General features: G+C 38.5%; 2 protein-coding genes across 2 annotated transcripts; both read left to right on the top strand.

Annotated features, from left to right (window-relative positions):
• The first annotated feature begins 1981 nt into the window (after positions 1-1981).
• On the top strand, positions 1982-14632 carry LOC128016579 (putative solute carrier family 22 member 31). Its single transcript, XM_052601203.1, has 9 exons — positions 1982-2490; positions 3668-3771; positions 4104-4258; positions 7123-7291; positions 7670-7815; positions 10005-10113; positions 10455-10669; positions 10928-11039; positions 13414-14632. Exons 1-9 carry the CDS (start codon positions 2101-2103, stop codon positions 13844-13846), a joined length of 1833 nt encoding a protein of 610 aa, XP_052457163.1. The 5' UTR covers positions 1982-2100; the 3' UTR covers positions 13847-14632.
• A 2322-nt stretch (positions 14633-16954) lies between these two features.
• On the top strand, positions 16955-22366 carry LOC128016576 (IST1 homolog). Its single transcript, XM_052601200.1, has 10 exons — positions 16955-17183; positions 17994-18090; positions 18174-18354; positions 18444-18531; positions 18620-18703; positions 19320-19430; positions 19519-19695; positions 19797-19907; positions 20858-20906; positions 20990-22366. Exons 2-10 carry the CDS (start codon positions 18003-18005, stop codon positions 21154-21156), a joined length of 1056 nt encoding a protein of 351 aa, XP_052457160.1. The 5' UTR covers positions 16955-17183; positions 17994-18002; the 3' UTR covers positions 21157-22366.
• The last annotated feature ends 1986 nt before the right edge of the window (positions 22367-24352 follow it).

The raw sequence follows: 24352 nt of genomic DNA, 5'->3' as shown, positions 1-24352 counted from the left end.
CAAATCTTGCGTTTACGTCTAAAATTTGCTTTTTAATATTTGCTTCTTGCGTTAGATCAAGGCTGCATCTCATTGCTAGTTTTACTTGATCTTAGTGCAACATTCAACACCATAGATCATAGATCGATTACAAAACTATACAGGTATTCAAGTGCAAGCTTTAAGATGGTTTAGATCCTACTTGTCTGATTGCTACAACTTTGTTTATTTAAGCAGGGAGTCACCAGTCCCACAGTCACACATTTATCACCAGTAAAATATGGAGTGTCATGAGGATCTGTCCTAGGTCCTCTGCTATTTTCAATATACATGTTGCCCCCTGGTAATATTATTAGAAAATGTGGGATTAGTTTCCACTGTTATGCTGATGATAATCAACTATATATCGCAATGAGACCAGATGAAACTTCCAAATTATCTAAGCTAACAGTGTTAAAAATGTAAAAGATTGGATGACAAATAATTTTCTCCTATTAAATTTGGATAAGACTAAAGGAAAAAATAAGTACACAGAATCTTGTAGATTACAATATGCAACAAGACAGATGTACTGTTAATTCCTCTACAGTCAAAAATCTGGGTGTTATATGAGACAGCAACTTGTCTTTTGAAAATCATATTTCCCATGTTACAAAAACATTTTTCATCTTCAAAGCATTTCCAAGCTACGAAACTTGTTTCCGGTTTCTGATGCAGAAAAGCTAGTTCATGCATTCATGACCTCTAGACTGGACTTCTGTAATGCATCTTCAATAAACAAGCTACAGGTAGTCCAAAATGCTGCAGCTAGAGTCCTTAAGAGGTCAAGAAAATATGATCACATTAACCCAATTTTACAGTATCTGCACTGGCTACCTATTAAGTTCCGTATCAGTTACAAATTATCATTACTTACCTATAAGGCCCTAAATGGTTTAGCTCCAGCGTACCTAACTAGCCTTATAGCATGTTACAATCCATCACACTCCCTAAGGTCACAAAACGCTGGACTTTTGGCAGTTCCTAGGATAGCAAAGTCCACTAAAGGAGGTAGAGCTTTTTCACATTTGGCTCCCAAACTCTGGAATAGCCTTCCTGATAATGTCCGGGGTTCAGACACACTCTCTCTGTTTAAATCTAGATTGAAAACTAGAATAAAAAGAAAAAAACTTGAAAACATATCTTTTGCCAAGCATTCCAATAATGCATCTCATAATCTTGTACTACAGTTATATCTGATCAAATGTGCATTATTATTCTTTAGCTTGGGTTAAACTAATTAATTCTACTTGGTTGGAAGAGCAGCTACGCTAATTATGTCTTTATATGTTTTTTCTGTTTTGCCACCTAGGATTTCCACAAGCTCCAGTCTGGATCCAGAACACCTGAGAAGAGATGATGCTGACCCCTCAGAGGACCCCAGATGATGCTAACCCTGAATCAATAAACAGAACTAACAAATTTTGCTAAGTTTGATTGCATCTTAATAATTGCTGTTAATAGTGTTCATTGTCTGTTTGACTAAGTCTTTAATTGATTTTTCCATACATTTCTGCCATATGTATATAAACTGAGTCACCACTTATGAGCTACTACTAAATATTATAGAAAACATACATTTTCTGTAAAGTTGCTTTGCAATGATTTGTATCGTAAAAAGCACTATACAAATAAAATTGAGTTGAATTGAAATTGAGTGATCATTAAACGTTTTGTTTTTGTGAAGACCAGTATATGAACCATATATCATGTTTTTTACAATCATTTTACATTTAATGTTACCAGATACTGTCCTTCCCTGCTTTATGGTACTCATATTATTTGAGCAGGTCTTAAAATGTCTGAAACATGAGCTTTAAAATCCTGCAGAAACACTGTAAACAGCTTTCCCCACTGAAATGAAACTCAACAAACTCAAAAAAGATAACGAATCGAATCTTTGAACAAGTTCGTTTACATGAATCATCCGAGTGAACCGATCGGCTAAAATGAATCAAACTTCCCCGTGCTGAATCAGTTCGTGCATGTGGACAACCCTCCCTCCGTCAGTTCAACTCCCAGCATTTTACAGGGTGCAATGTCTGTGAGGAACAGCTGTTTCCGTCGAAAAGGACTCTAGCTATGGAGTTTGAAACTAAAATCTACCCTCAGATTGGTGGATATGGGCGATACAACCGGATCATAACGCTTTTCAGCTGGTTTCCAAACTTTGCGGTTTCGCTGAATCTTTTCAGCGATATTTTCTTCACGCTTGTTCCCGAGTCTTACCACTGCAAACCTGACCTGGCGTTACTGCCGACGTCCTCTCTTCTCGGAAACCTCTCCAGACAAGCGTACCTCAACCTCAGCATCCCGTGGCTGAAGGGGTCTGGGCTCAGTCACTGCGAACTTTACAAATACCCGCTGAACACGAGCAACTACACGGAGAGCGAGCCGAGGGACGTGGTGCCGTGCACCAGAGGATGGGAGTACGGCAAACCAGCCGGACTACACAACAATTTAGTGACCGAGGTTAGTATGCAAACACAGCAATGCAAGCAGTCCACTCATGTAACACGACTTGTCTGAGATCGCTTGGAGTCGTTTCCAATAAGTCGAGTTTTGTATTACTTAACTGGTGTTCTTTTACTTTCTTTTGGGGACACATTTGTCATCAGAGCAGGGGACGTCCTCATTTGTAAAAACAGTATAAAAATAAAGTCAATACTTTTATTTATTTATTTATTGAAAATACAGAAAGTTTTCTGTTTGGTGTGTGGGTTACAACTAGCTGTATATAAAAACAATACAAGTGTCCCAGTTTTGTTAAGTAAAGTGTCATTTATGCAACCGTTCTGAATGTAAATAATAATGATATTTCATGTACGTTGATATGAGCCAACTACTAGTCAGGCTGATCCATCTAAATTGGCTTTGACCACTAACCATATGTTAAGAATATTGTGATTAAGATTACATTACAGTGAGGTCATGTAATCAGAAAACTGCATAATATTTATACAAGAATTAGAGAATGCTGAGACCCCGTCCCATCATTAAAAGCACAGGGAACAGCTGTGAACGAGTGTTGGGTTCCTCTTCCACAGGATGTTCATCGCTGGAGCTTTTCGTGTGGCCTTGACTAGCAATGTGTTTCCTTTTCCATGATATTAAAAATATTCTGTGTCGTGAAATCTGAATGGATTTGTTTTTAGGAAGATGCATCTGAAAGCAGAACAAGGCAGAGGAAGGTTGCATGGCTTCACATTAGCTGTAATGTAATAATAGAAGTTGATTATTTAATAGGAAAGAAAACCGCATTTTGTGTTAGCAAGAAAATGTATTTAAGTTTTCAAATACATTTGATTAACATCAGCATAGTGATACATGATGGTGTGCACTTTGTAATTAAATATTTTTAGTCTGTGTACTGTAGATAACCCTATTCAAACTCAAACATCATAAAGCTGGGTTTACAGTGTTTGTTTGTTTTTTTAGTTTTAGTGCTGGTTGTTTATAGTTCATAGCTTGCATTAGCAACAAACCAGCTACAGTTTTCCAAAAACATCTTTACCATTCAACCATGCTGAAAAAAACAAACAAAAACCAGGCCATGCAAGTTTGCAGAGTCTCCCCCCCCCCCCCCCCCCTGTGTTATTTTTATAAGGCAGTCTTACTGAAAGTGTGTCTTTCCTCTGTATGTTTTCAGTGGGACTTGGTATGTGCCAACTACTGGAAGATTCCACTCCAGCACATTTGTTTAATGACAGGCTGGACCTTGGGCTATATACTCCTTGGCACTATGTGTGACTGGTGAGTTTCCCTAAATTCCCTTTGGAGAGATTTCTAAATGTGAAAAATATATAGTTAAACTTCAATCTACTTTGCATTAGTGCATTAGATGCAGAGTATTAAACAAATGAATGATGCCAGATTTTTCAGAGGGTTTTTGCAGTAAATTTACTTTTAAACTACTTTAGGGTTGTTGTTAGCAAATGAAAGAAGTCAGTTCTTCTCAAGTTCACAGGTGTCCCATCAACTTTCCACTAACTTTTGTATCGATCATTTCAGATAAGTGTAATGCACTGCTCTTGCTTGAGCATGTCAGAAATGTTGATGTTCTGTGTGTCTGTGTGTTGTCTCAGGTTGGGTCGTCGGTGTGCTCTGCTGCTATCGGTGGTTCTTTCTGGTCTGCTGGGAATCATGGCTTGTCTTTCTAACAGTCCTTCTGTATTCCCAATTCTTCGACTCTGCCAAGGCTCTGCATTAGCTGGAGTGTTTTTGTCATCTTATATTGCACGCAAGTACTCTCCATCATTTGACCTCTTTTTAAGTATGCGTCTGATAAGATTGTCTGCTGTACACAAGAAGTTTTGTTAGATGCGTGTTTTGCTAGGAACACTTCAGGTCAATATTGAATAGAATTGGCTTGGAAAAAGTTTTGGTTTTAAAAGAATATTACAGAAGTATTTATACAAGTTACTGAACCCAGAACCTATACACGTTTTTGAACCACCTTAAGGTTAGGAAAAGGTCAGAGTCTTCATACAATCCCCAAACACTGCCGAAAAATTCTTTTAACACTATTATTCTAAAATTTGGACTGTAGAAATATTAAAGTGCCACTATTATGCTATTTTGAAGGCTCCTAATATTGTCTTGGGAGTCTCCTACAATAGGTTTATAGGCGTGGAATGTTAAAAAACCCTTTTGTTTTCTCAAAATATGCATTTAATATCACATTTTCCAATGCTTCTCAAATAATTAGTTCAAAGCAGTTCTAAGATTTAGCATTTATAAACCCCTCCTGTGGTCTACCGTGTATAGCACGTGTCGGAAACAAATTTAAACATACATTATTAATAATATTTACAGGTTGTGATTCAGTGGAGCCAGCTGGTCCAAATAAACTGTGTACTGAGCCATCTTTCAAGAGCAAGCATTTTGTGAATCCCACGTTGAACTCCCCGAGATCAGAGAAGCAGAGTTTGAAAGCGGGTCAAGTTGTCCGCTGCCGGCCGGCGTGAAAAATGGACAACCATTATGCAAATGTGTTCCCCCGTGATGTGTAGCCATCATGGAAGTGGGATTCGAATTACTAAAGACTCATTTAGGCTTTTCAAAGTCGATTCTTTCTATTGGAAGACGATAACTTTATCATGCACATTCAGCTTTACAAATTGTTTGTTTTCACATCCTGCTACATTAGACTCTGCATGCAAGGCAATAGTGAAAATTGCGAAATAGGGCCACTTTAAAGACGTAGAGTAAACATTTGACTAGAGTGTTTATATATAATCATGCTCCAGAAAGTTTTTGCGAGATACACCCTTCAGACTTGCTCAAAAGATCACTTTTGATAAGGAATGTTTTTAGTGATTGCTTGATGTTGGTTTCGACTAGCAACAGGAGCCTTTCTGGAACGTTCCATGGGGTTGAACATTTGACAAGGAACAGCGGTACTGTGTGCCATTCAAAACCTCAGAACCCTGTTTTCTGTGTAATCAGTTAAGGAAAGTTCCCGGAGCATTTTGTCTACTGTCCCTTTTCTCTTTGTTTTTGTGATAGCACAAGTGAGAGGGTAGGGATGACGTATTCTGAAGAACGGACAAGATCTGTTTTCTGTACTTTCCATTGTGATGAGGTCCACATTCTTGCTGCACACTTCCTTTGATTGTTACAAGAGGGTTTATTTGCATGTTGACGATTAGCCAAGCCCCTTTAGTGTGCTCTCGGGGGGAAAGTGTGGGTGGTACTGGGTGTAATGAGGATTTGGAGGAAGCTGGATGTAAGCACAGACACGTAAACAATCTATCTCTCTAAGTATTTAACATTTTCTGCTTGTTTATTCTACCAGTGAAATGGTAGAATAAACAAGTTTATTCTACTCATTCTTTTTTCATTACTATTGTCCATATTGTTGAAAGACTTTCCATGTGTACTGTTCACTTGATGCTTTTTCTGAACTTTATTTAGTTTTTATAAAGAAATGTGCACCCTACTGGCCAAAATGCTCACCAAGGCTGCATTTATTTGAACAGAAATACAGTAAAAACTGTAAAATTTTGAAATATATAATAATAATAATACAAAAAAACTGTTTTCTGATTTAATGTTATATTGTAATTTATTCCTGTGATGCAAAGCTGAGTTTTCTATTCTAATAAGCTGATATGCTTCTTAAAAAACATTTCTTCTTATTATTATTATCAGTTGAAAACTATTTTGCCGCTTAATATTTTTGTGGAAATAATGATACACTAACCAGAATATTAATCATTTATAAAGCATGCATTAAATTAATTCATCAATTCATCAAGATACCTAAAACTGTATCATGGTTTCAACAAAAATATTTAACAGCAAAAACACTTTTCAACCCTGATAATAATAATAAGAAACATTATCAATAACTGAGCAACAGCAATAAATGATAATCCGCGAGCACCAAATCAACATATTAGAATGATTTCTGAAGGATCATGTGACTGGAGTAATGGCTGCTGGAAATTCAGCTTTGCCATGAATATGTTTTTTTTTTTTTTTTTTTAAATGTGAATAATATTTCACAATATGACTGTTTCTACTGTATTTTTGATCACATAAATATAGCCTTGATGAGCATAAGAGACTTCAGCTGCATAAAGAAATCTTAATTATTCCAGTAGGGAATAAATACCCAATTTATATTTGTTTACTGTTATTATTTCAAAATATACATTAGTCATGAGCTTCCTCCGAATCCAAATGTATCCAAACTTTGGATAGTTTTGTTTGTGTGTGTGAGAGAGAGAGAGAAAGAGAGAGAGAGAGAGAGAGACAGACAATTTAATGTACTTCCTAAATTAGTTTAAAAATATCTTATTTTATGGAAACTGAACCAACAATTTGGAAAGAGTGAAGAGTAGTTTCAGTGATCTATTGTGCTGCAAGACTTTATGAACAATATTTGGATAGAGGACACAAGAACTTCCTGTTGTGTTGGAGTTTGTAGGAAGGCACCAACTTTTTTCCAGAGTTCAGGTTACTCTCCTCAATATTTCTCTTTAATACTTGACATACCTCTCAAAACTTGTAACCAAATTTAAAAGAAATGCAAAAATTAACTTTCACAATTTTGTCTCATTATTCCTCTGTTTTTTTTTTTCTCTCTACATGGTTCAGGACTGGAGTGGTGTGACCCGCCTCACAGACTCTTGGTGTCCATGGTCAGTGGCTTCTTTGCAGTGTTTGCAGAGCTTCTGTTGCCAGGGCTTGCTGTGCTTTGTCATGATTGGCCTGTACTTCAGGCTGTTGCCACACTGCCCCTGCTGCTATTACTTTCTTATTGGTGGTGAGTGAGATAAACACAAGTGTATCCTTCATGACTTCTAGTACCCACAATCCTCTGCACACATTTCAGTTCACTACAAGAATTGAATTAGAACTGCTGGATAACTGCTAAGTTTAGAGTAAGGTGTCCCCTATGATAAAATTGATGTAAATATAAGTAAGAATTTTAGAGTAAGGTGCCCCCTATGATAAAATTGATGTAAATATAAGTAAGAATTTACATAACATTTAGTGTATTGTTAATCAGTTATTTTACACAAACAGTCATTGTAGTATTTACTTCAGGCCTATAAGATTACCAACATTAAGACAGATTAATAATTTAAGACTAAGCACCTCTAATAATGTGATTGTGTGTGTTTTGCAAATGTGCCAACAGGTGTGCTTCAGTGTTCCCGGAATCTCCTCGTTGGCTCATAGCTACATCTCAGATTTCTCAAGCAAAGAAGTGTCTCCAGTCTTTTTCAGCACGAAATGGCATGTATGTTAGTGATGAGCTCTACCCTGCCGAAACACTGCTGTCAGGTAAGAATCTCAACCTTACAAACATTAGCTACTAATCTAAAAAGCTTAATAATTCAGTAGTACATTCAGAGAGGCGAAGGGAAAGATGTACAAAAAAAAAATGTACAAGCAATAGGAATAACCACACCCTGGAGAGGATTGTGAAACAAAACCCATACAAAAATGTGGGGGAGATTCACAAAGAGTGGACTGCAGCTGGAGTCAGTGCTTCAAGAACCACTACACACAGATGTATGCAAGACATGGGTTTCAGCTGTCACATTCCTTTTGTCAAGCCACTCATGAACAACAGACAGCATCAGTAACGTCTAAAGACTAAAAGGACTGGACTGCTGCTTCAAAAATGTTCTCTGAAGAAAGTAAATTTAGCATTTTCTTTGGAAATCAGGGTCCCAGAATCTGGAGGAAGAGAGGAGAGGCACACAACCCACATTGCTTGAGGTCCAATGTAAAGTTTCCACAGTCAGTGATGGTTTGGGGTTTCATGTCATCTGCTGGTGTTGGTCCACTGTGTTTTCTGAGGTCCAAGGTCTTCAAAAAATTCTAACTAACCCTCTAATGTCACATGGACTACTTGTGATGTTTTTATTACCTTTCTGGACATGGACAGTATACCGTACACACAGTTTCAATGGAGGGACAGAAAGCTCTTGGACTAAATCTAAAATATCTTAAACTGTGTTCCAAAATTAACGGAGGTCTTACGGGTTTGGAATGACATGAGGGTGAGTCATTAATGACATAATTTTAATATCTGGGTGAACTAACCCTTTAACCCCATATCAAATCTATGGGGTATTGTGAAGAAGAATATATATATATATTTATGTATGTACTGTACAGACCAAAAGTTTGGACACATCTTCTCATTCAAAGAGTTTTCTTTATTTTCATGACTATGAAAATTGTAGATTCACACTGAAGGCATCAAAACTATGAATTAACACATGTGGAATTATATATGGAATTATATACATAACAAAAAAGTGTGAAACAACTGAAAGTATGTCATATTCTAGGTTCTTCAAAGTAGCCACCTTTTGCTTTGATTACTGCTTTGCACACTCTTGGTATTCTCTTGATGAGCTTCAAAAGGTAGTCACCTGAAATGGTCTTCCAACAGTCTTGAAGGAGTTCCCCGAGAGATGCTTAGCACTTGTTGGCCCTTTTGCCTTCTGTCTGCGGTCCAGCTCACCCCTAAACCATCTCGATTGGGTTCAGGTCCGGTGACTGTGGAGGCCAGGTCATCTGGCGCAGCACCCCATCACTCTCCTTCTTGGTCTAATAGCCCTTGATGCCTTCAGTGTGACTCTACAATTTTCATAGTCATGAAAATAAAGAAAACTCTTTGAATGAGAAGGTGTGTCCAAACTTTTGGTCTGTACTGTATGTATGTATGTATACCGATGATACTAAATAACATTGACATGTTTCTGAGTATGATGAATAATGGCAAACTCTTAGCCTCATATACTGTACTTCTCTGAAGCGCTATTAGAGGTAATGTGGATTTAGTGTGCATTAAGGGCACTGAGCTTTTGCATTTATCAGACATGTGACAGTCTTGTGCATTTAGTTCCAGTCACGATCATGCTCTTTTAAGTGGCCAAGACTGCAAGTGTGGGTATTGAGACAGACCCATAGAGTTCACTCCAATATACAGATGCACACTTTTTTTTAAGCATTTTTCTGGCTGAATGAGTTATGTTAGAATGACAACAGTATTAAAAATAATGACTTAAAAAAAATGAACTGAAACAAACCCAAAGTTGTGTGTGGACAAGGCATTTGAAAAATGGTCAGAGATATTTATGTCTTAGCTAATCGAATGCTGTCTAGTCAATCAGTAGAGCCATCATGGTGTGATATACTTTTCACAGGATCAAATGAAAGGAAGCATCTAGTTCACGAGGTTAGCGTTGCTCCCATGACAAGACTGCTGTTGTTTCTTGGAATTATTTTTCTCCATGCAATGCTATCCCAGCTCATTGACTGAATTGCATTACAGCAAATCAAGACCCATCATGGATCATGAATAGACCCATTTAGGGTGTTTAAACTGAAGGAATTGAGCCTGTCCCTCCTAGAGAATTTTTTTTGGAATGTGCTGGTCAAGTGTTCTTGGCAATTCGGAAATCTACCAACTCTTCACTCTTTAAGCCTTTAATTTACACTCTCTCTTTCTGTAGAGATAGATGAGGTATTCCCTGAATACAACCAGCCAGAGTATCATCATGTTGTAGAGTTGCGTCACACCAGAGTCATCTGGAAGAACTGCCTCATCTTGGGCTTTACTCTGTAAGTTACACTAGAAAATGTTGCTGCAAGCCAATCACAAACTTTATTTAAAACTTAATTTGTTTTTGTTCTTATTTTATTACTGATGGTTCACTTGTCTTTAGTAATGTTTGACCTTTATTAGTTATACTACTAGTTATTGCTGTGGATATAATAGGTACTTAAAGTGTTCTTTACATAATGATTACCTTTTTTTTTTGCTCACCAATTAAAGATTAATGAATCCTGTAACAAATGTATTGCTCATTGTCAGTTAACAAAATTGAAGTAAGGGAACCTTACTGTAAAGTGTCATCATTTAATTTTGGGTTAAGTAAAATGTTATCTGTGTCGTCCCTCAGTTTCATTGGCACAGGAATCCAGTACTGCTTCACGCGAAACCTGCATATCTACTCTCCACACTTCTACTTCAGCTATTTTCTGCGTGTGCTGACCGGAGCTCTGGCCTGCATCTTCCTGTGTGTGTCTGTGGACCGCTTTGGCCGCAGGGGGATACTGCTGCTGGCAGCTATAGTCACGGGGCTGTCCTCACTGCTGCTGCTGGCCCTCACACAATGTAAGCTCCTCTTCAAGTGTGACACAGTGACCAAGTGCTGTACGAAAAGTTAGGTAGTAAAACTAGACTGCATTTAACTAGACTGCCTTTGTCTTAAAATCGGAGTCACAATGGCATGTATGCTGTTATGGAATAGACAATCCCAGAATGAGTGAACATTTTACAACCTTCGCATCAAATCCAATCTATGCTTGGATTTAGTTTAGTTTTTGTTTTACCAAAATGACAGCTGACTCTGTCTCTACCATCTTCTTTCAGACCTGCACGGAGGGCTTGTTCTAGTTCTGTCTGTGGTGGGTCTTCTCTCGTCTCAGGCTTTGGCCATGCTCAGTGTGTTCTTTGGCAGTGAAGTCATGCCAACAGTTGTCCGGTAATCTCATTCTCCACTCTTTAAAACAGTTACTACATACATCTGAGGCCTGTTACACAAAGCTAGTTGAATGAGTCTCAGAGTAGGTTTGGAGTTCACGAAACCACACAAATCCAACCCAGGTGAGACTGGGTTCACAACACTCGCTAAAAATGTTCTGTCAACTCGGGGTTAAGGCAAAAGAATAAATTGAAGTTATTTGTTGAATAATTGACATTTATTCAGAAAAAACATGTTAAGAAGCATGTTAACAAGTTTAGCAATTTTAAAAGCTATATATATATATAAATAAATATTTATAAGCTATGTATATATTCTAAAGCTTGTGTGTGTGTGTGTATATATATGTATATATGTGTATATATATATATATATATATGTGTGTGTGTGTGTGTGTGTGTGTGTGTGTGTGTGTGTGTGTGTGTGTGTGTGTGTGTGTGTATATATATATATATATATATATATATATATATATATATATATATATATATATATATATATATATATATATATATATATATACACACACACACACACACACACACACACACACACACACACACACACACACACACACACACACACAGTCATGCCCAAAAATATGGACACCCTTGGTAAATATGATGAAAGAAGGCTGTGAAAATTAATCTGCATTTTAAAAAATAAAAAATCATCAAAAATCTAACCTTTCACTGGATAATAAGAATTTAATGGGGGGAAATATAATTATGAAATAAATGTTTTTCTCTTAATTGGCCTACAATTAAGGACACCCCTAGAAGTTCTTATGAGTAAAATAACTGTGAAGTTTAATCCCATTCATATTCACAATTTTGAGTACTCCAGGGTGATTATGAACATGAAATTATCCAGCCATTGCTTCCTGTTTCACAGAAATATAAATGGGGGGGAAAAAAACAAATTCCCTTAATCATCCATCAAAATGAGAAAAACCAAAGAATATTTTTCTGATGTGCAGCAAAAGATAATTGAGCTTCACAAATTAGTGAAAGTGGCTTTAAGAAAAGAGCCAGAGCAGTGAAAATTCCCATTTCCACCATCAGGACAATAATTAAGAATTTCCAAAAAACATAAAATGTTACGAAACTGCCTGGAAGAGGATGTGTGTCTGTATCGTCCTAATGCACTGTGAGAAGGAGAGTTTGAGTGGCTAGACTCTCCAAGGATCACAGCTGGAGAATTGCAGAAAATAGTCTCGGGTTCAGAAAACCTTTAAAAAAAAATTGTCAAACAGAACCTACAACACCACATGTTGTTTGGGAGGGTTTCAAGAAAAATTCTCCTAGCTCATCCAAAAACAAAGTAAAGCATATTCAGTTTTCAGACACGACTGGAACTTCAAATGGGACTGGCTTCTATGATCAGATGAAACTAAAAATGAGCTTTTTAGCAGGAAACACTCTATATGGGTTTGTTGAACACAGAGATAAAAAATACCCCATGTGTACGATGAACGATGAACGTTGTGGGCCTTTATTTCTGCTGGAGGTCCTGGACATCTTGTTTAGATACATGACATCATGGATTCTATCAAATACCAACAGATAAAAAATAAAAAAGTGACTGACTCTGTTAGAAATGTTATAATGGACCATGTTTGGATCATCCAACCGTACAATAATCCAAACACAAACCTCAAAAACAACACAGAAATGGGTTACTGAGCACAAAACCAAGCTTCTGTTATGGCCATTCCAGTCCTCTGACCTGAACCCTATAGAAAATGTGAGGAGTGAACTGAAGAGAAGCACCACCAACCTGGAGCTGGGAATCTAAAGGGTCTGGAGTGATTCTGGATGAAGGAATTGTCTCTGATCTCTTGTCAGGTGATCTCTAACCTCATCAGGCATTATAGGAGAAAACTTAGAGCTGTTAAACTGGCAAATGGAGGTTTCAAAAAGGGTGCCATTAATTGTGGCCAATGTGTATTAGAGAAAAAACATTTATTTCATAATGATATTTCCCCCCCCATTTTAAATTCTTATTATCCAATGAAAGGTTAGATTTTTGTGAATTTTTTTAATAAAAGATCAAAAGGATAAAAAATGCAGATAAATTTGCACAGCCGCCTTTGTTCATATTTACCAAGGGTGTCCGTATTTTTGGGCATGACTATATATATATATATATATATATATATATATATATATATATATATATATATATATATATTACTATTATTACTATATTAATGTTTTACTGGATGTTTGTTCAAATAAATTCAGCCTTGATATGCACAAGAGACTTTTCAAAAACATTTATAAAAACCATAGCTATACCATATCAGTTCATCATTCGTACATAGTATTAACAGAATGTAGTTGGAGTGTTGTTAACTGTGTCTCTCTCTCAGTGGTGGTACACTGGGTCTGATCATGGCTGCAGGCTGCGTGGGAATGGCTGCTTCCTCTCTAATGGAGCTCCAGAATAATGGCGGCTATTTCCTCCATCACGTGATCTTTGCCTCCTTCGCCGTTCTCTCTGTCCTGTGCATCATGCTGCTGCCAGAGAGCAAACACAAACCTCTGCCAGACTCGCTTAAGGATGGAGAGCGACAACGACGTCCGCCCCTCTTCCTCTCACACATCAACCGGGACAACCCACCCTTACTGCGCATGCAGCTGCAGAGCTCCGATTACAGCCGGGAAAATTACTCCCGTCTCGTCACAGCCACCAAAAAGATGATCACCAAAGATGCTCTGCCTTACAAGATCTCCATTTCGTCACAAGCACCTCTACTGTCCAGTAATGGCACTGCTCCAGACGCCAGTGAAGACTCGTCCTAGCATTCCACCAAAGCTGTTTTTGACACGCAGGACTTCATCTCATAGCATGACCAATTTGGTCAACGCGTCTTTTCCCAGGAAAGACATCGCTTTGTGCTTAAAATGTGGAGTATGTTCAGTATATGGTTGAGGAATGGTAAAGTGTTCAGTTTGTTTGTGACTTCGTACATTTATTTTTTATTGTTCGGGAACCCAAACTCTATGCACAGATGTTGCTGGGAGACTCTGTCCATAAGTTTATGTGCTTAAACATCATGTAACTCCTTTGTTTGAATGAAGTTTAAGATTTACCATACCCACTAATAGTCAGCTTGGAGCCATCGCATGTCCACTTAGTGGGATCATCTCATGCCTCTCATTAGTGTAGTCTTGTGACTAAAACATAAAAACTTCCTTAACATCACTGACTGGTGATTCACTGAGAGGAGCTAAAACATCGACTCTATCCTAGTTGTATTTCCTCAAAGTGGAATGAATTGCACTCAATGACGCCAGAATCACTAGGGAAAAGTCTACTGTTCAGAATGTTGGAATGAGATTTGTTTCTGTGGAATGGTAGCTCATCTCATTTCCTCCGTGTGTAGAGTTTTGTCGCATCATGTTTCTATATTTCAACTGTTTTGTCTAAATGTCACGTTGTGTGTTGTTTTTCATGTCAATCAGAGCTACAACTGAACCAAACCTGACAAAGCAAGGGAACTGTTTTTGTCATTGTTTTTGCTATTTCTATCCTATTTTTATTGCATGTTTGAATTTAAAATAAACTGTATATTGTACCAAGTTGAAGCAATACCCCTTGTATATATGATTCTGGAGCAAATTTGGACATCGGGTGTTCTGGAGAGCTGCTGCATTTGCAAACTTTGTGTTTGCTTTTTAGTAATTGAGAAGTCTGACAGTGGGGTTGTGAAAGGGGTTATGTTCAAAGTGTTAACCACATTTCTCCTCTTTAGCCAGGATATGGGAATTCATTTGGCACAACTCTCGCAGTGCAAAATTATTAAATATTTTTTAGCAGTATAATGTATGGGGTTTGCGTTGCATTATTGCAGTGGTCCTACCAAAAATGTGTAATCGATTACGTTAATAGTTTTCATTCCGAAATTTTACAATCAGTAATGTAGTACGACTTGTAGGTAATCTACCCAGCACTGCTTATAGATAACAATACTGGCAGCCATATCACCCTGTAGTCCAAGACTGGGGGCCCACTGAAGCTAAGCAGGGCTGAGCCTGGTCAATACCTAGATGGGAGACCTCCTTGGAAAACTACGTTGCTGCTGGAAGAGGTGCTAGTGAGGCCAGCAGGGGGTGCTCACCCTGTGGTCTGTGTGGGTCCTAGCGCTCCAGTGTAGTGATGGGATCACAATACTGTCAACAAGCACCGTCCTTCGGATGAGACGTTAAACCGAGGTCCTGACTCTCTGTGGTCATTTAAAAATCGCAGGATGTCTTTCGAAAAGAGTACAGGTGTGACCTCGGCATCCTGGCTAAAGTCGCCCATTGGCCTCTGACCATCATGGCCTCCTAACAATCCCCATATCTGCTGATTGGCTTCATCTCTCTGTCTCCTCTCCACCAGTAAGCTGGTGTGTGGTGGGCGTTCTGGCGCAATATGGCTGCCGTCGCATCATCCAGGTGGATGCTGCACACTGGTGGTGGATGAGGAGATACCCCCTGTCTATGTAAGCGCTTTGAGTGCCAAGAAAAGCGCTATATAAATGTAATGATTTATTATTATTATTATTAATTATTAATACTGGTTGGAGCCATCAGATACATCCAATATTTTTCAGAAGTCTGAACTTTGACAGGTGACTGTGAGAAGACAATGCTGAATAAAGTCGTAGTTTTTGCTATTTTTGGACCAAAATGTATTTTCAATGCTTAAAAAAAATTCTAACTGACCCTCTGATGTCACATGGACTACTTTGATGATGTTTTTCTTACCTTTCTGGACATGGACCGTATACCGTACATACATTTTCAATGGAGGGACAGAAAGCTCTCGGACTAAATCTAAAATATCTTAAACTGTGTTCCGAAGATGAACGGAGGTCTCACGGGTTTGGAACGACATAAGGGTGATTCATAATTTTAATATTTGGGTGAACTAACCCTTTAACTGCTTGCCGTGTAGTGCCAACAAACAGAAAACTAGCCTCTTTAATACAGTTTTCAGGGTCAAATTGATACAAAACAACTAATTATGGTAATATACTATATAAAATAATTGCTTTTTGATATTAATGAGATTCCTATTGCAAGATCTTCCAAAACTTGCACATAGTATTTAGGTAAATAAAAATTCCAATATCTACTAGGAATATTTAAGTAGTTTCACACTATAATTCCTCCATCTGAAGTCTTTTAATAACAGATGGTTCTCACTTTCTCCAAATGATGGCAGCAGTGAGATGTGTCCATGTTTACACCTCTCCTCTGCTTAAACATGATACTGAGACAATATATCTAACCAAATTTGTCAGATTACAGAAGAAAAATGTTTACATTTCCAATGATGTGATGGTGAGAGAAGGAATATTCTTGGAGGCTGTTGCCGTTAAGTAACGGGATGAAATCCTCAGAGCCACTGTCAGACCTTTTCCTGGTGCAATGGGCCCTGGGTTCCTGCCGGTGCAGGACAATGTCCTGTGACGTGGGTAGTGTGTAGGCAGATTCATACACTACACTGACTCCAGCCCTCACTGGGTTGATGATTTTTAACCATCGTCACATCATTTTATTCTCAAGGAATTACAAGTTGTATTTAAGTAAAGATGTTCAACTTGAATATTTTGTTCAAGATTCAATGTGTGATTTAAGTGTTTTGTTTTCATTCTTCATACAAACATAAACACACAAGCCTATACAGCGCTAATGCTACACTCACATCTTAAAAATGTTTTGTTATTTGACTATTGTTTTCGGCACAACAGTCTCAATCTATTCTGACAAATTATTTGGCCTATTTTAAAAGGTAGTGACTAATGAGCTCAGGTATTTCTTGCCAACTTGATTATCTAGACCAGGTGTGCCCAACCTGTGTTTGATTAGGACTGGAGCTGAACTTTGCAGGACAGTCGATCGCCAGGAGCAGGGTTGGGCAGCCCTGATCTAGACGACGTTGTCATGTAATATCACAAACATGACATCATTAAACTCATGTGATATGTCCGCCCTAGTGACGGGGCTTTCCCTTTATAAGCGCTTTTAACACCGGCGACCACGTGACGTGTGAAGTCACGTCCAATGCGGAAGTGAATGCTAACTGCACAGTCGCCCAACCATTCTAACCGAAACCGACTCTTCCCAGCGTCTGAAGAGGAACTCACATGTAAATATGATAATCATTATACGTTTTGTACCGTATTAATGAGATATCCACGATGTTTTGATTATTTGTAAATATCTGTAGGTTCTTGAGGGTTTTGTTTACTGTCGTGAAATAGCTTCACTAGCCGCTAATCGTGTCTTTTCCTGGTTTGAACAGTTAGATTTCGGACAATCGGTTTTAAATATATTTTTTACGTTCAGTAGAGTTTAGTATATATGCATCGAATCGATCTACATAAGTAATGACAAGTGACTGCTTGTAAGCTAATGTATTTCTCTGGTTTATGTCTTTTTTTTTAACTCTTGTTTTGGCTAACTGTTGTGACACACTAACACAGTCAGCATGTAAGAGAATTGAATTAACACACAAACTACTATTTCTAAATGGATAAGAGTATGACCGACAAAAAGTGCCTGCTTATTACCATATTTCTGGACATGTAACGTTAACGTGATATTTTTTGTAGTTAGTATATATAAAAGAACCACGGTATTTTGATCAGATACCATAGAACTGCCACTGCTTTTTCTGAAATAAATGACGACCGTTATCATTAACACAGTTTTTCTTTGGTTCCTGGTTTTTAAGCTTGACTAAAGTGATTTGGTTCCTGAGAGCTGAATTGTGTTGTTGTCATGATGTGACAATGACGTCACTCCTCAAACAGGAGACATATCTCCAATCCAAATCTCTATTTATGCTTGCACCGAAGCTTTCATAACATGTGAGATACCTGGGACACTGTTTTGACCTCCACTTTGAGTCTTTTCCGCCCCTTTTACCTGATATCTGGCTCTCAATTCTCCACAGAGCTCCATCATGCTTGGTGGAGGGTTTAAATCCGAGAGACTTCGTGTCAATCTCAGGCTTGTCATTAACCGCCTCAAGCTTCTTGAGAAGAAGAAAAGTAAGTTTGGTTGTCTACAAGTTTGTCACATTTTCTAAAGTTTGGTTGATTTAACTAATTTGAACTCGTTTGATCTGAATTAGCTGAATTAGCCCAGAAGGCTCGTAAGGAGATTGCAGACTACTTGTCGGCCGGCAAAGATGAGCGTGCAAGGATCAGAGTCGAGCACATCATCAGAGAGGATTATTTGGTGGAGGCCATGGAGATCCTGGAGTTATATTGTGATTTGCTGCTCACCCGCTTTGGCTTAATACAGTCCATGAAGTGAGAAAACATTTTTTTTTTTTTTTTTTTTGAATCAAATTTTTTTAATGTGGATTTTTTGCTCATGTGCTTCTTAATTCTCTTTTCAGAGAACTGGACCCTGGCCTACAAGAAGCAGTATCCACACTCATCTGGGCTGCCCCTCGCCTGCAATCAGAAGTGGCAGAACTGAAGATCGTGGGTATCACATGTGTTTGTCTTTAATCTATTTCTGGGGTGTGGTTCTAGTGCGGATCATTCATGTCTTTTCTCCTCCCTTTAACAGGTTTCAGATCAGCTGTGTGCCAAATACAGCAAAGAGTATGGAAAGTTATGTAGGACAAACCAGATCGGAACAGTGAATGATAGGGTATGATGAAACGTGTTTGTTTAGAGGTTGTGGGCATAAAATGAACTCGTAGTAATGTGTGTTAGGGTGAACATTACAATAACTATTGCTTATACATGGATTAGGGCATTTTCAAAGCTCCTTTTTGACATGTAACAGCACACCTGATCAACCTCAAATCATGCTGCTTCATAAGGAGACGTGTCATGTTACTTTTTGAAGACTTCATGATTTTTGCCAAGTTTTTTTGCTTTGATTCACTCTTTTTAGAGGAGTCAATGCTAGTTCAAAGTCTGGTAGTGCGTTATCCTCATTTGTTTTTTTTAAAAAAAACAATTTATTTTATTTACCATCTTTTGTATAAACCAGTGGTGTCAAACTCAATTTCTGATCCAACAAATCAAATCATTTAGGCTTATTTGAAAACTACATAGTATGTGTGTTTGAGCAGGGTTGGAACAAAACTCTGCAGGGCTCCGGCCCTCCAAGAATTGAGTTTGACACCCCTGGCGTAAATGGCCCTTTACATTTATTGAGGAGCCAAGCCAAATTCAGAATATCGTAAATGCTTAAGGAGTTGGTTTTACAAATCTGCTTTTAGGCTGTTGTAAATTAATAATGAACCTTATCTTTGTAGCTTATGCACAAACTGAGCGTGGAGGCCCCTCCCAAGATTTTGGTGGAGCGTTACCTCATTGAGATCGCCAAAAATTACAATGTTCCCTATGAACCTGATGCCATGGTTCGGGTAGGAATTCATTTTCTCTTTCTCTTCAACTTCATTATCTATACAAGCAGCATTTATTGCAAACTTTCCTCATCTTTATCATTCCCAGCCAGAGGTATGTCCCGGTGAAGAGGCAGATCTGATTGATGTGAACAGCGACTTCAAGAAGCCAGGAGCTGGCGGAGGGGGAGGGGGTGGAGGAGGAGGGTTTACTACTCCCGCTGTAGGCATGCCTATGCCCATGCCCATGCCCACAGCTTTCAACTACCCACCGCCCAAAGGAGCTGTAAGACCAAGCTCTAATAAACTCATTTAATTTGACCAATCTAAAAAGTCTGATTGTCTGCCTAGCTGTGAAATCCGTTTAAAATATGTCTCCCCCTTCAGGAGCCCTTTAATGGTCCTGTTGGCACCTATGATGGCTTTAGCAACTTCCAGCCTCCAGTGAGAGGAGGGCAACCCCCACAGCTTCCCAGCTGCCCACCCACCTATGAATCTGTAAGTGCAAGTGATCACCACCCCTCCCACCCTTCCAGACAGACGGAGACAACCTTTCCACCTTGCAGGGAAGAGTAGTTTACTCCTGTTCACATGCTGTGTTAGTCCTGCTCCGTTGTCCGTCCTCTGATCTCACGCAGGCATGTGCTACGGGCTGCAAAGAATCGAAAACACTCCATTCTGATCTCTCTTGCACCATGTGTATGGCTTTTTGGGGAAATGCTTTTAATTAACCATATGCTGTATGTGAGTCATATGGAACATATACACACACAAAAAAAATAAATTAAACAGGTGAATCTCATGTGGGTTGTCAAGAACATGTCTGGCAAAATTAAAAGAAACGAAGCATTTTGCCTGAAGAGAATAAAGCCTTTTGTCTGGACCAGTAAGAAGTTAATATTATTAGTAGTAAAGATGAGGTGATAAATATTAATTATGAAAATAATATCACCTAAAATGTTTCATTGTCTTTATACAAAAATAAAATAGTTTCTTTTGATTTTGCTTTTTGTGACATTCACCTTGAAGCATTTACCCCAACAAATCCTCTACTGTGCATGGAAACAGGGGCCTCATTTATAAAATGCACAATACGATCATATGTAATCCATATGTTTCCTCCTAGATCAAAAGTGAGAGGCAAATTTGGATTTTTATAAAGGTGTGTAAAAAAAAAAAATATATATATATATATATATATTTAAGTTGTAGTTCTTTGAAGTTTAGGATTGTTCTGTGCATGCCTTTATAAACGAGGTCCCAGGTGTCCATATATTCACTGCATTGACTCACTACACGGGTCTGTTCTATCTCCCTGTGCACGCCTCATAATACTCATCCTTCACAGCATCACTATAGCAGCATTGATTATTTGCAGTAGTTGCTATGTATGGATAATAAGCTGTTAACATGTTTTCATGTGTTTTTTTTTTTGTTTTTTTTTTAAGATTGATGTGTTGTCTGTCAAACCCTCTAATCCTTCCCAGGTCCTCCCAGGTATGTGCTCTGTCCTTCTATAATGTTTATTTATTGAATCGCTTGCGTTATATTTTTCTTTCTAAAATCTTATATCTCTCCAGGCCCAGCCCCGTCTGGTCAGATCTATGACAACTCTTTCCTTCCTGAACTTCCATCTGTTCCCGACACACTCCCAGCCTCCTCCTTCGGAGCGAACGCCAACGCATCTGACGACATTGACTTTGACGACCTGTCACGACGTTTTGAAGAACTCAAGAAGAAGACCTAATTTCCGAAAACACATCTGGGAGTCAGAACATCTGTCTCAGCTGTTCAATGTACCCTGTCCATATTCACATATAATTCTTCTGGTGGAGGTGTAATATAATATGTTACTTAACACAATGAAGGATCAGATGCTGTATAGACATTTACTTGTGAATGGCAGTGGCAGAAATTTATACGCTCATTTTAGTCTTTTACATAACATGGACTGTTGACAAATCACTTACCCTTTGAATGAGGTCTTTGTTTAGAGGGCCTTGCTGACAGTTAAAACTAGTTAATCGTCTGTAGTTTAATCTCTGAGTCATGTATGTCTAACCTGAGGTGATCTATCACTTATTTATATTAAAGATTAGATTATAAATCTCTCTTGGTTGTTAACCTTCCCCTTTTTAGAGAGCAGTGTCTTCAGTCTTTCCCAGCAAATCAGTAACCTCTCTGACTCCTCTAGGAAAAAGCAGGTATAACCTGTCGCCATTATTTACACCCAGAGTTGTGCAATGAGTTCTTTTGAATGTCTGTGAACCTGCAAAAGACTGTATGATGCCATGGGTTGTTGATCACAATGACTCTGCTTTTTGTTATTGACAGAATGCGTATAGACCGGGTGCTCTGGTGTTCTCAAAGGAACACCAAAGATTGCTTCTTTCTGGTGACCTGAGCGATTAATTGAAGATGAATTGAATTTAATGAACCGTCTCTCTGTCCTGAAGTTAGTCTTTTCCTTTCTAGTTTGTAGTTTCACCCAGCAGCCATCTTAATTTGACTCAAAGGGAAAGGCGTTGTATTTTGTCTACAGTTGATAACACTCCCGTTTCTAATCTTGTCTGTGTGTTTCTGGACTGAATTTGCCTTAGTTTCCAAATGATCTCGAGCTGTGGCCTTTCTCTGGGAAATGTGACGTTCCTGACAGCTTGTACCACGAGCTCCACATTTGAATAAGTATTTACATGCTAATTCTTTTCTTTGGTAGGGGGTTTGACCATATATCATTTACGTTTTTTTTTTTTTTTTTGTTAGAATCAACTGTTTAAAGTGTGATTTGTCTGAAGTTTTGAAAGCATTGTTTTGTCTGCTTTCTTGACTTTATAACACTAATTTGTGTTTTCTCCCTGATATAATCCAAATACAAAAGTCTGGCAATGTTTAATACTGATTTTAGCTTGCTTTGAAAACATATCTGATGCTATGTAATAAAGTCTATTTGCTTATAACCCTTTTACTTCTCACCCAAATAATGATTCACTGAATAAGTAATTTATTTATTTGTTTTCTTACCACAACATTAATTTTGCTGTAACAAGTTTTTATTTCCATTAATGAATACAGCACTATGAAAAAAAAAAAAAAAAAATATATATATATATATATATATATATATATATATATATATAAGGTTTTGCTGTACTCTGAATATAATGGAACTCTGTCGGTTTATACACATTATAATCTCTAGATGGTCAAGTAATACAGTTAATAATTATCTATTACTGTGTTCCTCAATCACTGTAGGCATAGTCAGCTCTCAAATTAGATTTTTTCCCTCCTTGAAACAATTTTTTTCACACCAGATAGAAGTGTTTTGCCATGTGTGCAAATGTGTAAGCACAATTTTCTTCCAATTGCAGGTTAATAAATGCACAGGGCTTGTTCATAACTGGTGAGTTAATTCTCAGTGAAACTGTCTAACTAACAACTTCTAAACATAGATTCATACAAAATGAATTGGAGGAATGGGTGGTGTCATTCACGATATTGTGTGTTTGAGCATCATGTGAGGTAAATGTCCAGGATGGAAGAGAGAGGTTCACCGATGATCATTGCAGCTGGGTTCACTGTCTGGTGGAGGGTCTTGCGGTCTGCTGCACTACAGTTCCAGTGTTGCAGATGGTCAGCACACTCTCTATGGTGTCCCTGTAGACTTAATCTTTTCAGCCGGCGGAGAAAGTATAGGTGCTGTTTTGTCTTCTTAGAGAGTGGCATGGTGTTGGTGTTCCAGGTGAGATCCTCTGTGATGTGCACCCCCAGGAATTTAGTGCTGCAGACTCTCTCCACCGTCGAGATGTCGATGGTCATTGTGGGGTGGTCAACAGAGTTTCTACTGAAGTCCATCACAACTTTCTATACTCACATTAAGGGACAGGTTGTTAGTGCCACACCATTCAGCCAAGCTTTGCCACTTCCTCTCTGTAGTGCGCTTCATCATTGTTGCTGATGAGAACTACCACAGTTGTGTCAGCCGCCAACTCGATGATGTGGTTGGGGCAGAACTTGGCAGTCGTGAATCAGCAGCGGGCTGAGCACTCAGCCTTGTGGAGCACCTGTGCTCAGTGTGGTAGTGCTTGAGGTGTTGTGGCCGACACAGACTGACTGAGGTCTTTCAGTTCAGTTCAGTTCAGTTCAGGATCTGTCCAGGACAAATCATGGGTCACAGGAGGGGATGTTCCCAATCAAATTATTTAGGCTAAGCATCAGCATTCATATACCACTGTTATTTTTAACAGAAATGAATGTAACAAGCTCGGAATCATGACTTCATAAATAGGAATTAGGAAGTTTCTGATAGCATGTGAAGACAGCAGACAGCAGCAAGTACTTGCTCAGCTCAGTGGAGTGAATTGTTTGTTAACTTTGTGGTTTAATATTTTGAGTCGTATGGGACGTGGTAACACACGACCCTCTCACAGTATATTGCTGTACAAATCTATCATTTTTGCTGCTCAGAAATATTCACGCAATCATGCAGCAAGTATCAGAAGATCTGCACTCGGCTTGATTAGCGCTCACACTCACTGATCTATATATTACCGATCTGTGCTCTTGCCCACCTCTTCCAACCGAGCCAAAGACTGCTAAACTGAGCAATCACACTAGTCCACAACAAACCAGGCTTTGGGGGTTAAGATTGCCTAGTGTTAGCACACCCTAATTATTCTCCCTGATCCTGCACAGATGAGTCTCTACCCGCAAAACAAGAGTTGTCCCGCGCCGCACTCTGCTGCGATGGGTCCCGCAATCACGCAGGTCTCTAAAAGGAGGGTGCCAGCTATAATGTTATGAATATGAGACAAAACTACAGAATGTCACATTTTATTACTGGGTGATTCACCACATAGATGTTTTACCAGCTAAGAAGATCAACACTTTTAGAGTTTCATCTCCCTATCTGATGATGCCAATAGCAGAATGAATTTGGAAGG

Source organism: Carassius gibelio, chromosome A7 (genome assembly GCF_023724105.1).
Source record: "Carassius gibelio isolate Cgi1373 ecotype wild population from Czech Republic chromosome A7, carGib1.2-hapl.c, whole genome shotgun sequence".
Lineage (NCBI taxonomy): Eukaryota > Metazoa > Chordata > Actinopteri > Cypriniformes > Cyprinidae > Carassius > Carassius gibelio.
Note: the sequence above shows the minus strand (reverse complement) of the source record. Positions and strands in the feature narration are given on the sequence as shown.